Here is a 13,459-nt window from a genome sequence, read left to right on the forward strand (position 1 = left end):
TGTGACATTTGGAAGGTAGTTGTATTAGGTGATACTTCAAAGGTTGTTGTTATATCATCTTCACCAGTCAAAGAGACATTTAAGGCCTCCACCTCAGTCATGTTATGTGACAATGATGATACCTATAGACACATAAGATTCAGTAATGTATACACATTGTATTCAGTGTACAAAATGTACAACAAGAAAAAGGTTAAGGATAAAACACTATCGACTCTATCCTCACTATGCTATCCCAGCTCGAAATATTGCACATCTCACCAAAAACATGGACAGCTGACAGCTACAGTTAACAGGTGTTTATTAGTACAGTTGGATAAACTGTTTCTAATAATATAACAGGTTGGCTTGGTCCACATGTAAACAATTTGAGTAAAGTTTCATGCTCAGCAACTTCACTTAGCAGAGTGGCCTTGTTACCAGACCAGTGATCTATAACTACACACACATGTACACACAGACACACGCACGCACGCACACACTCACATTCCAAGATATGGTAACAATAGGCCTGTAATCAACAAACTTCAAGCTTACTGCCAAATCACTCGGAGGAGAAGGTACTAAAGATTAACAAACACATAACACACAACAATACCATACATTATATGTAAAGTTAAGTGAAAAATGAAGTCTACACATAAATGATACATACAGAGGACTGATAGCCAGCCAAACAATTATTGTGGCTAGCAAAAACATCCTGTATGTATCTGTTGGTGATATGACAGTTACAACATGTAGCCTCCTTCTAATCTTTGTTTGTGGAGGCTTCAATACTGTATTTCATATCATTGACACATCACAGTCAACAGAGGATTATGAAGATCATTTCAATGTAAAATTCCCCAAATATGTAATCCTGTTACAAAATGCAACAAATTTTCAAAGTGTTTCTTGTTTCAAAGATTACGCAATAGTCTACATAAGCATAGCAAACCTTCCAGCAGCTGTGCGAAGCACTGCTACTGCTACCTAACACTGGGGTACCTGTACACAACTCAGATACTAGAGCCAACTAATGCAAGCAAGTCATCCCCTCCTGATGGACTACAGCGTAGTAACCTCCACGAGGACTGCACTATGTCTTATGGAGAAAGGATATTAAATGAGAAGTTTCAGAAGTCCACAACAATCCCAACACCGATAAATGAGCCACTCAGTTGTGCTTTCATTTCCCAACAAACACCAGTACATATACAAACACTCCACTAACCTGAAGGAGTTAAGGTGGTTACATTAGTAGTAACAACAGTTGCTGGTCCAGCATTGTTAATAGCCAACACTGTCACTTCATATTGAGTATCATTATCAAGATCAGTGAAACTGATAGTATTACTAGTAGTGGTTCTCTCCTCCACCAGTTCTGCTGTCCCATCAGATAAGGTCACATTGTATGTCACATCACCACATGAGGTATGGCTGAGTGTGTCCCATGATATTACCAGTGAGGTCAGTCTCCTTTCTAATACCTTGATAACTGGTAGGGTTGGGGGACCTGTGAGGAGTGAAGCAGTTAAAGTGTATAAACAAAATGTTCAGAGAGACTTTAAACCAGGCATGTGAACAACAACATAATAAAATGAGAAATCATTGCTTGTTGAATTGTATTCAGTTACTAACTTACCCATCACTGTTAGAATGCCAACTGAACTCTGTCCAGGAGGTAGGAATGTAAATTCACACTGAAATTTAGTTTGATTCAATATTACATTTGCAGAATACACTGTCAATACTGTATCAATATTATCAGCTACCACTGGCATCTCAAATGTGTTGTTAGTCCCAATTCTACTACCAGAAATTGCTAGTCCATTTATTCTCCACAGAGGAGTCAACGATGCAGTATAGTTATGTCCACAAGTGATATTAACATCATCTCTAGCACATATTGTAACATCTTGAGGTGGGTGGATAATAAGACCTGTAATACATGTATTGGAGTACAGTGAATGAATTAGAGTGAAACCCTCTAATAACAAAATACAATGTGTATTATTCACCTTGTGAGTTGTGTAGTGTGATCAACAATAACAACAAAACAAGTAGATAATGTGTCTCCATTTTCTGAAAATGATAAAACACACAATAAGACACTTTAGGAGTATTAGGCCTTTTACTAGAGGTCTTCCTCTTTGAGACTGCTCAAAATGTGAATATACTACAAGTACAAGCTATCAACGTCAACATGCATGTGTACAGCAGGTCCAATTATTATTATTATTTTTGTGAATCAAAGTTTTAACTTACAAAAATTTCTGCTAGCAAACTGAATTTCTAAAAAAAATAGTGAGCAGAATCATCTATACATTCTTAAGTTTTCACAACTTTACCATGTTATAGTGTCCAAGAGATCTGTAGTTACAGAGAAATTGTTCATGTCTCATAGATTTCATAATTACAGAAATTTATGCTGGAGGCTATTTTAAAAAAAATTGGACCTCACAACAATAATCTACTATACTGATGTTCGCAGTCCAACATGCACAACAAAAGCAAACACACATGTAACTGACATGTTATAATAAACATGTATAGGGAAGGTAATATGTAAAAGGTTTCAAGCAGGAGGCCCTGTTGAGACAAGTTATTTTAATGAGGTTGTCTAAGAGTTTCAGAGAAAAACCACATTAATAATTAGCACACATAATTATTAAAATTCATAGATGATATATTATTTTGTTCAATATTATTAACAATACACTAAGCTGTTATTTCTACCAGACTATATCATTGTCTGGTAGAGAAATGACAGTGGAGCCATGAGGCAAACATGCTGGAAACGCTTGTTTACTGATGTGAGGTGGTTAACAATGAGTCAGACAGTCTATGAAACTTCTGTATATAACATATGGTGAAAATTATTCCAGCTGAAAATATTTTCATGGAATTAGCCACAAAACACTTTTTTATAGGATTGACCTACAATAATAGCACTGTAATAAAGCACATATGTATGAGTGGGTGAGTTAGAGAGCTTAAAGACAGCATGCGATGAAGCATTGTGGTAGTGTAACACTGCTGTATTGGTATGAGAGAACTTTTGTACAATTGAGTAAACAGTGTCTAGTGTTGCAAGGTAGTGTCATGTAGTCATTTTGTTCATCTCTACAAATCAAACCTCTTTACCTTCAGCCATCTCTAGTAAAGTGTGTAGACAGTCTATGTTAAGTTGCAGAACAAACAGCTAGGATTGCTTAGGCTAGAATATCTTTCAATTCTTTTCTGAGATGTAAAAGGTCACACACACATACTTAAGCAACAAACATCCTTTGATCTCTCAACACAAAGAGTAATTGAAAGTGCAATTAGCTCTAGGTGTAACATCAACAATAGAAACAAACACATTTCAGTACAAACATGTGAGACCAACACAGAAACAACTGCTCTCTGAGACCACACCAGACACATGTTACTCCAAACATCATCTATCTCACAACATGTTTACAGATGGTATGCAGGATTGATGTCATACCTGAGAATTCAGATATAGCAATGGAACTGGACTAATATTTAAGGAACTACTGTGAAACAAGTACACCTTGATAATTAGGATACTAGTTCATGGTCTCATTTGTATTAGCTACTAGAATAAACACATTCAGATCCCTGAAATCAGAACACCTCAATCAGGACACTTTGTCCTAGTCCCATGGTGGAAGGGTGCCACATTCGTCACTGCTAACAACAAACAGTTCCCTTGTGTTCAGAAAGCAAGTGAAACACACCCTTTATCACCTACACATGTTACTTATTTACCAAAAAGTCTCCATAACAACTGTATGTAATGTTTCTGTAAACTTCAGACAAAGCAACACATTATGATAAAAGCAGTGTTAATCATTGTAACAGATAACTGTCTTGAGTGCATTCAATTGTTGTACAAATCGGTACTAACAGTACAGGTGAAAATAAGCTTCAAAATGGAAACACTGTCAACTTACAGGTACAATTAAACCAAGTGTTCTAATCATTATTCATTACTCTTGAAGGATTTAGATATACTGACCTGGACACACAACTTGTAACAGATACAGGTAGAAGCCAGTAGAAGGATCACACAATTTGACCACAAGACAAAGATTACCGCCAATTTCTAGTGATATGAAATAGTATACTCTTTGTACAGTACATGGTTGAATGGCTCAGTAAACACAAACAAGCTCCCAGTAATTGTGAAAGAATATTAATGGAATGTCACGTTCTTTAAATAGGCCCTGCCTTCGGGATACATAAATTTGACAATGGAATCTACATAAAACGGATGCCTCAGAAAGTGTCCTGATTATTATGAAGATGCTCACATCATACTGTTTACTTTGGGACCATAATAATGCCAGTATGTCCATTACATAGGTGACCTCACTGTCCACACTAACAGGTGCCACTTATATAAACTCTAAGAAGGACAAATTATACAAACATAATGTTAGAGCATACACTACAGTATTTAGTTACCACTTCAAAGCTAGCTAGGGTTTCTTACATCAGTCAATTTACATACAGTCATTGACCACAGTTTGTACAACATAGATACCCACTATCAATTTATTTTAGGTGGTTACTTTTTGGCACCATATTACAAATATGTAATCACCTCAGACCACGTAACATTTAAAAGAACAATGGAGATATTATTCGTGTGGGAAGGTTATACAACGGAACTCAAAAAGGGATGTTTTAAATCACAGCCAACTTCATAATAAGGCACATTTGTGTTATACAGTGGGCGTCTATCCATGGTCCCATGTACACACGTTTAAACCCTTGAAATTGGGTCACTTTACTAATAAGGAAACAGTGAAATAATCAGGTCAATTGTTCACAGTCCTGTGAGTAAACAAGTTGATGTAAAGCTATTTCTAAAACCAGGTGCCTATGCAGTTAATACTATCTCATTCTAACCAAATAGGCAATTAATCAACCATGTATTTTGCTTTTACTTCTTACGTGCAAGCTGCTTTTACCATTTAGCTAATGATTTTGTTCACGTGGGTGCGTACAGACAAACATAAGTAGATAGATAGATAGGTAGGTACACACACTAAAACAAAAGCAAACCTCCGGCAGCCATGCGAAACATAGCTATTGCCGCCCAGTGAACCAGCACTGGGATGCTTGTGCACCACTCAGGCACTTGTGCCTTGTGCAGGCAAATCCTCCTGGGGCAAGGCTAGTAACCCGCAGGAGGACTGTCCAGGTCTCATGGAGAGAGGTCGCGGAATCTAAAGTTCCACAACGACCCCAACACCACTAAGCGAGACAAGGCATTTGCTTCCCCAGTTGACACCAGGCCACCAGGTCCCCTTTTAAGCAGCTGGGTAGACTGGAAGGTACACACACACACACACACACACACACACACACACACACACACACACACACACACACACACACACACACACACACACACACACACACACACACACACACACACACACACACACACACACACACACACACACACACACACACACACACACACACACACACACACACACACACACACACACACACACACACACACACACACACACACACACACACACACACACACACACACACACACACACACACACACACACACACACACACACACACACACACACACACACACACACACACACACACACACACACACACACACACACACACACACACACACACACACACACACACACACACACACACACACACACACACACACACACACACACACACACACACACACACACACACACACACACACACACACACACACACACACACACACACACACACACACACACACACACACACACACACACACACACACACACACACACACACACACACACACACACACACACACACACACACACACACACACACACACACACACACACACACACACACACACACACACACACACACACACACACACACACACACACACACACACACACACACACTTTTCTGAAAACAATTTCTGCAAACCAGACGCATTTGGACCTCATAAATCAAGATGTGTCTCTATTACAGACATGGTGCCAAGGTGTGCGAAATATATGGTTCCACTGCAGATGTGGTTGTCCAGAAAAGCACAAAACTTACTAAAACATTTTGGACTTTTAAATTCACACCACAGTAAGTTGAGCATGACCACCATAAATATGTTGCAGCAGGTGTCATCTTAGCTTAGCTACAGCTAGTTACATGTGGGTGGGAGGCACCTATTAGTGAAAGACAAAATCATATTCTAACAATAGGCTGTCCTGTGCTATAAACTTTATAAATAAAAGCCAAGGAAAGAACCCTCAAAGGCAACACATGCTTACACATGGTTAAACAAACTACTTGCTGTACAAAGGTAGCCAATCTTTCTCATAAATGAAGCAGTGGTGAGGAATATTATGTGGTCAGAGATCAGAAACAATCACGCAAGCACAAACCGTAGCAATCACTTCTAGACAAGACCACCAAATTGCAATTGTAGTGGCCACTTTCAGCATAGTCCCAAATGCATTTCTGTTCTTATACAAGCCTTGCACAGCCAGAACACCATAGGGAAAAGGGGCAAGGTGAATGCAGTACAGTATTGATCGATGAGAATCACACACGTGGCTTCCAAACCTACTGTGAAGCCATCGTGTGCAGTTCTCGCCGTTCTTGAGCCTTTATCAGCCGTGCAGTAAAATTCCCAAAATCTGGGGGTAATTGCCACAACAAAACTGCTATACTGCATTTCACCTGACCCTTTTGTTTCCGACCCAATAGCAAAAGAAGAAAAAGCGGTCTGGCTGCGTGAGACAATAGCCCATCTATACGATACGATGTAACGTACCGCTTTGCCTTCAAGACAAATGCGGTAGCCACAACGCTTCAAAAGGGCATGAGCTAGTACATATTAAAATCATGTCCTATTAATCTACCAATTTGTACAACTAAACCTTTTAAAATTAGCGTACCTCTGGTTTCTTTCAAGGCTGAACCTCCGTCACCGCTTTGGTACCGCTTTGGTACCAAAATAGATAGATAGTACAACTGGATTCCAAGCCTATTACCTGCGTCGTGTCAACTTGAATGCGCAATCAACACAACCAGCAGCCCGGAGAAGCCTGCAGCAAGGATCCGCTGGGCCACATTGCTAAAGTATGCTGTTTGTGTGTTCGGGTAAGGGCTGGTACAGATTTCCAGGCAGTAGATCAAACGTCGCATCTTCGAAAGCGTTGTAAGACAACTGCAAGGTCTGGAGCAGCATAACGCAATTCTGCTGCTAAAAAAATCGCTGCCATAAACAAAGTAACCAGCCAAACAGAACGCTATCAGCCTCTGCTGGGCCACGGCACTCAGTGGAGTGCAGCAATTCCCATAGCAATGCCAGGTACGCCTACTTTTACCGGTGTCCGGAAACCCCAGCCACATAAATTTTTAGCATTTTCTCAAATTGCAAGTTTAGGCCGTTCTTTCTCCTAGCACCCTATACCTTGCCACTTACAATTTATACCACTGATAGCCTAGTTCATTGGCTACAATTCGGCACCAAGCATGTTAGAATCCGTTCTTATCTCAAGGAGAAATAAACGATTTTCTAATACATGTACAAACTTTGTCCGGAAACGCCCGCCCCTACCTTACTCATCAAGGCAAGTCTCTAAGCGCCTGCGCATATTATATATATATTCTATGTTAGATTTGATTGTTTGATACTGGGCAGGCAGCACTGCTGATGTTGCTCGAGGGACTAAGTTTGTCCCAAAAAATCTCCTGCATCTGGTTACTGTCAGCTCTAAATATTCCATATTCTTTCATTATTTTCCAGTTATTTTTGCATACTTACTGACAGGCTTATTAGTAAAAGCCATCTTGTAACAGTGTTAGCTCATGTGTCAGTAGTGCTATCAATGTAAGTCGGCACAAACTTCACGTTTGTGATACTGTTTTTGCAATCGACTTGAAAAGGAAGGAACATGCTTTTGTGCAGCTTTTTATAGCTGTGCCAAGCTTGAAAAGCTGCCAATCTCATAATGGAAATGGACTACCCACCTGTATGCAAATATGCCTGAGGTCAGGATGGGAAACAGGAAATTTAGTTGGAGTGGCCTTACTCATGTTTGATCATAATAAAGGCCATGACAAATGAATCTTAATGTGGCAGGCCAGTGTTTTGGCCAACCCATGATGTAATATCAATACTACTAGCACTAATTGTGAAATGGAGCACTATCTCACTTACAAGAAGTGCTTTACCTGTAAAATATTCTAATAAAGCAGCCACATAAGTCAAATAATTTAGCTACATATTTTGATTTATTTTTCGATCTACCAGTAGAGGGAAAACAATCCATGAAACATATGATCAAATTGGTATGGCCTGATTATTCAAAACTATCACTTGAGCTGTCATGACTATCATTCGAGCTTTAATTTCATATGATACCATAAGTGAAATTCTCGAAATACAATGTGCTAACGTAATTGGTACAAGCCCCTGCGAGCAAGAGGAACATTCAAATTTAATAGACACCTATTTCAATAAATTTTATTCTACAACATGTGGGGGGGGGGGGGGGATTCTCTGATGGTTCACGGAAGAAAACTGCATGTTCATGTGGGCATCTGTCAGTTTATTGGTGGTGAATCCTCGTTGAATACTTGTAAAATAGTTTGGAAGTTTCTGAGACATTTCAAACCTGTAAGATTGTTAATAGATTTGTATATAAAGGAATGGCACATCCTTTCATATTAAATCTAATGTCAAATTTTCTGGATTCTGTTTTAGGCATTCGCCGCATTTGGTGAAAATTACAGTACCTTGTAAACAAGCCGCCATAACCTCCACATACTTTAGTATACAGAAACACAGTTTAGTTTATCAGATTCTTTGATGTCAGGTGAATCCAGTGGTGCATTAGATTTTGTTCTGAGACAAGTGGAAATAGCAAAAAGAGCCTTGTTCTGGTAAATTACGCATCATCAGGTGGGTAAATAAATGCTGGGAAAACAAGGTTTTTTGGCGTACTTCTCTATATGATCTCATCCGGGTCAGACCAAGATATTCAGTGAAGTGGATAAGACCCACTTGACCCGGACAAAATGTGACCCAAATGACCCGGATAATCTGGATAATCCGGATAACCCGGCCCACTTACAACGCTGGTTTGTACTTTTGTGTTTTCTGTATAGAGGGAAACTTTGGCAATTTGCTACAAATTCACCAACATTTAACCTGTCAAGTACTTGTAGCACCTCAGATTAGCATCTTTATAGCTAAACATTGAGGTTGAATTTGCCTAAGTTTATTTCACCAAATGCAAATTAATTTAGCTTGTTACTGGCCAAAGTTTATCCCCGCCAAGGTTTTCCCTTATATGGTATAGTGCAAAAAGCATGTATTTTGTATTGAACAAGGGAATGACAAGGTTTTTTGTTTGACCAACCTGAGATTGTGGAAGAAAAAAAAAGCAGATATTACATCATTTTAATGATTAGAATTAAGGGTAAAACTATGTATTGAGTGAAAAAAAATTATACCATCGATAATGGCTGCATTTGACGAAATGTATAGAATGGTTTTGATATGTTATGACTCTATTCCAAGGTAGGCCATATAACAAGGATGATATGCTATAGTTGTAATTGTAACCATTAACCAATGTAGAGGCTGGATCTTATAAAAATTGATTATTGTTATTATGGATCCTGTGTAGAACTTGCATGTTGGTCAAGCTATATTTATGCTTTGGTTGCAAAGAGCAATTAAGTTTGATGAAATATTAGAGACATTTTATTAATGTGAGGACTTGGTAAGGATGCTGTTTCACATTTTCTAGTCCTTGGTCTTAATGAAGTAACAGGGCCGGAGGAAGCGGTCAGGCCATAGCCTGACCACTTTCAGCATTAACTTTTAAAATATATTTCTGAGTTGCTGATAGGCATTGGTCGGTTCAGTAATATGCTGGCATGTTATTCAGAATGATAGATACCTAAAGCATCACGCTAGCATTGTGTTATAATGCCAGTAGAATATTTATATCATACTGTTAATCCTTCCCTGTGATAATCAGTCATGGAGATGATCGAAACACTCTAATAGGACAGCCACCCTAATAGAGCATTCAGGCACTTACTGATTTATTAGTCAAACACTTTATGAAGCTTGCAAATACGAAATAAATTATAAATAGCTTTGTATGGAAGTGTACATAATTGGATGAATATTTGAGCACTGCAGCATAGCATGATAGGGTAAGATTAAGCATATAGTTTAGTGCCTAGCTAGCTATTCACTGAGTTGTGGCTTCATCTCATTAAAATTAGTTGTAAGTTACATTATAGCTATCAGTTTCAAATATTAGACTCATGCTGCATATACTGTAGCTATAACAACAGGGAACAATACTGTATTTACATGTGTTACAACTGTATAATGTGATAAATTAATGTGAACACATGATGTAGCTGCATGTAGTGAGTTTAACACAAGTGTTAGTCTATAATATGCTAGGGGAATTTACAGCTGAAAATAGTCTCAGATTTAATCTCAGAGCATGCAATTTAGAAGGGTAGCATGCCCCCAGACCCTCCTAGCATTCACACAACAAGTGCTCAGCATTTCATAGTGCCTACGTATACTCCTTGGCCTGACCACTTTAGAATTGTTTCCTCCGGCCCTGAGTAATCTGTGAGTATTGGAGAATGTATTCTGTAACATGTTAGTGTAGTTCAATTTGCTGTAAAGTTATGGAGCATATTGTTTACCACTAACATGTTCAACTTTATCAAATATTAAATTAATTTCAGTATGGCTTTAAGCAGTGTTACTCTTGTGAGGCCCGACTAGTATCAGTAGTAGAACACATTTCACACTACTATGACCAATAGAAGCAGATTGATCTTATGGCAAATCATGATGGGATATTACCCTTCTTCTTGTAAACTGGTGTAACATTTGCAGGTAAGGCAATCACAATAGAAACAGCTCCAGTTGACAGATTAAGTAAAGATGATGTGCATGGAGTCAGTGGCGTAGCTAGCACAGAAGGATTGGTTGGGCACCATTGTAGGCATACAAGTTGCAGTAATCAGCATGTAAAGCATGGGGGTCTGGCATGGGTATGCCCCCCCAGGAAAATTTTTGAAAATTAAATGCTGAGATTCAATTTGGTGACATTTTGCAGTTAAAAGTTGTCATCTCTAGTAGGACACTAGCTGTATGAATGTTTTGAATAATTATTAGTAGGAGGCTTCATACTGCACCTCGTATCACACAATTTAGCTATAGCTAGCTACGTACGGTGAGTACCTGTATTGGTAGGGCACTGGAACTGATTGGTTGGGTCTGTGCCCTACCAGTACCCACCTTAGCTACACCACTACATGGAGTATATAGGTGCAATTTCTGCAGCACATACAGTGTTTAAATACTATTGATGGAATTTCATCTGATTTGTTAGTATCTAGCAGTCACTGTGGTTGCACAAGACTGAGTATGAGTAGTCCTTATATGGCTAGCTACTTTTCTCTTCTATATTATCATTTAATGGACACCTTTTATATCATATCCAACAATTAAGCGACTTTTAATAAAATTTTTTTTATTGGCAAGATACACGCGTCTACACTGGAAGCAGGTTTTCAAGGCTCTGTTATGGAGCGTCAGATAACTTTTAATCCTTTTCCAGGTTCTAGCAGGAATGGCCAGCATGACATCTACTTTCACGTAAAATGTAACAGCTTAATACGGCCTTCTTCATGGTACAAAGTAGGGGATTTAACATTACACATAGAACCATTGACAATGAAAATATTTGCTCACCCCAACAATCCAGGCGCGAACTTTTTAACGATTCCAGGTTATACCAGGCTAGATCTATCCTTTCTTGAATACTTCAGCTAGCTATACCGTTCGTGACGAACGTTTTACACGGTACAAATAATTTTATAAAAATCACCATCTCAATCCAATAGTCGCATACCCTGGCTGAGCACTGATTATTAATGACGCGCGCGCTATACTGCGTGGGCGAGTTGCAATGGAGAAGTATTCCGTTCTTGAATGTTTAATTCATCAACTTTTCAATGGTAAATAGTCCTTGTACATCATGCTAATAACTTTTTTTGATCACGTGATACATCTTTGTATTTTGTACATGTAATCAAATAAATATTTTGAAAAATGGTCATTATAAAAATTTCAAGTTATTTGTTTGCAGTTCTCCAACGTATAAACCTGTGGAAAAAACAGTCACATTTAAATTGGTGAATTTAAAAACAAAAATCTTTATCACGCACACACTACACACACACACACACACTACACACACACACACACACACTACACACACACACTACACACACACTACACACACTACACACACACACTACACACACACACACACACACACACACACACACACACACACACACACACACACACACACACACACACACACACACTTCACTACATATTCACATAAAAATAAAACACTACAAGGTATGGTAATGGTTGTTTACATTGGTTAATTTTGTGGTGTGCCACATATAGCAACAAGGGAAATGTGTATCTGTGATCAAGAATTTAATTTAGTTTGTAATATCATAATTAGATGGTCACACTATCTTTGTCAACTAGAGATGAACTGGCTTTTGGTAAAAAGAGAGGGGTAGCCAATGCCTCGGGACTCTTGTATGCTATGTGAGAAATCCAATCAGAAATACACAAATATATTAGAAACCAAATCCTAAATCCAAAATCATGTAAAAATAATGGAGAAAGTGAGTTTAACAAAGTAGATAATGATCGATCATGAATAACTAGAACAAGATGTAGATCAACAACTGTACAGATAGTTACTAGTTAGCAATATCTCTTAATGCTTTTAAAAATACATAAAGATTGGGAGTCTCGTACACGCCAGTTGGGTGCTTTGTGTGGGCATTGGCAACCCCTCTGGTACACCATTTCTGTGTTTTGCGTGGGCGTTGGCTACCCCTCGGGAAAAATAAAATAATGAAAGACTATACAGAAGCTGATCTGTACAGAAGATGAGCCCTACACAGCTACGTGGGCTTCTTTTTACAAAGCATACACTCACCTTATTTGCACATAGCCCAATCATCATCATGGACGCTTCCACCTCCCACCGTGCACTAAAGTAATAGAAACAAACATCATTAAATAATATAAGCATTAATAGTATTATAGCATAACACAGCAGCACAATATTACAGCATGATAAACAAACCAAAGTATTTATACAGAAAACTATGTCATAGACATTTAATCGTCTTTGAGCAAGGCCATTTTAACGAAGGCGCAAATTGGGCGTGGGTGGGCAATTCATTACATTCTTTTCGCCGTTTATAACTATCACTGGCAAACTAATGCATATACAATATCAAAGAACGTATATATTTAAACAGTTGTATGATACTTATAGACTGTTTTTTCACTGTCAACCACTTCAGTTGTATGATA

General features: G+C 38.5%; 2 protein-coding genes across 2 annotated transcripts in view; both read right to left on the reverse strand.

Annotated features, from left to right (window-relative positions):
• Positions 1-2,064, reverse strand: part of LOC136242027 (uncharacterized) — a 9,079-nt gene extending 7,015 nt beyond the window's left edge. Inside the window, exons 1-5 of the mRNA XM_066033350.1 lie at positions 2,004-2,064; positions 1,628-1,924; positions 1,217-1,498; positions 487-563; positions 7-122 (exon numbers count right to left, since the gene is read on the reverse strand). Of these exons, the coding sequence (XP_065889422.1) occupies positions 7-122; positions 487-563; positions 1,217-1,498; positions 1,628-1,924; positions 2,004-2,064 (833 nt within the window). The remainder of the gene's footprint in view (positions 1-6; positions 123-486; positions 564-1,216; positions 1,499-1,627; positions 1,925-2,003) is intronic.
• Positions 1-13,459, reverse strand: part of LOC136267125 (E3 ubiquitin-protein ligase TRIM71-like) — a 49,428-nt gene that overhangs the window by 30,000 nt on the left and 5,969 nt on the right. The window lies entirely within an intron of this gene.

Source organism: Dysidea avara, chromosome 1 (assembly GCF_963678975.1).
Source record: "Dysidea avara chromosome 1, odDysAvar1.4, whole genome shotgun sequence".
In the NCBI taxonomy this organism is placed as follows: Eukaryota; Metazoa; Porifera; class Demospongiae; order Dictyoceratida; family Dysideidae; genus Dysidea; species Dysidea avara.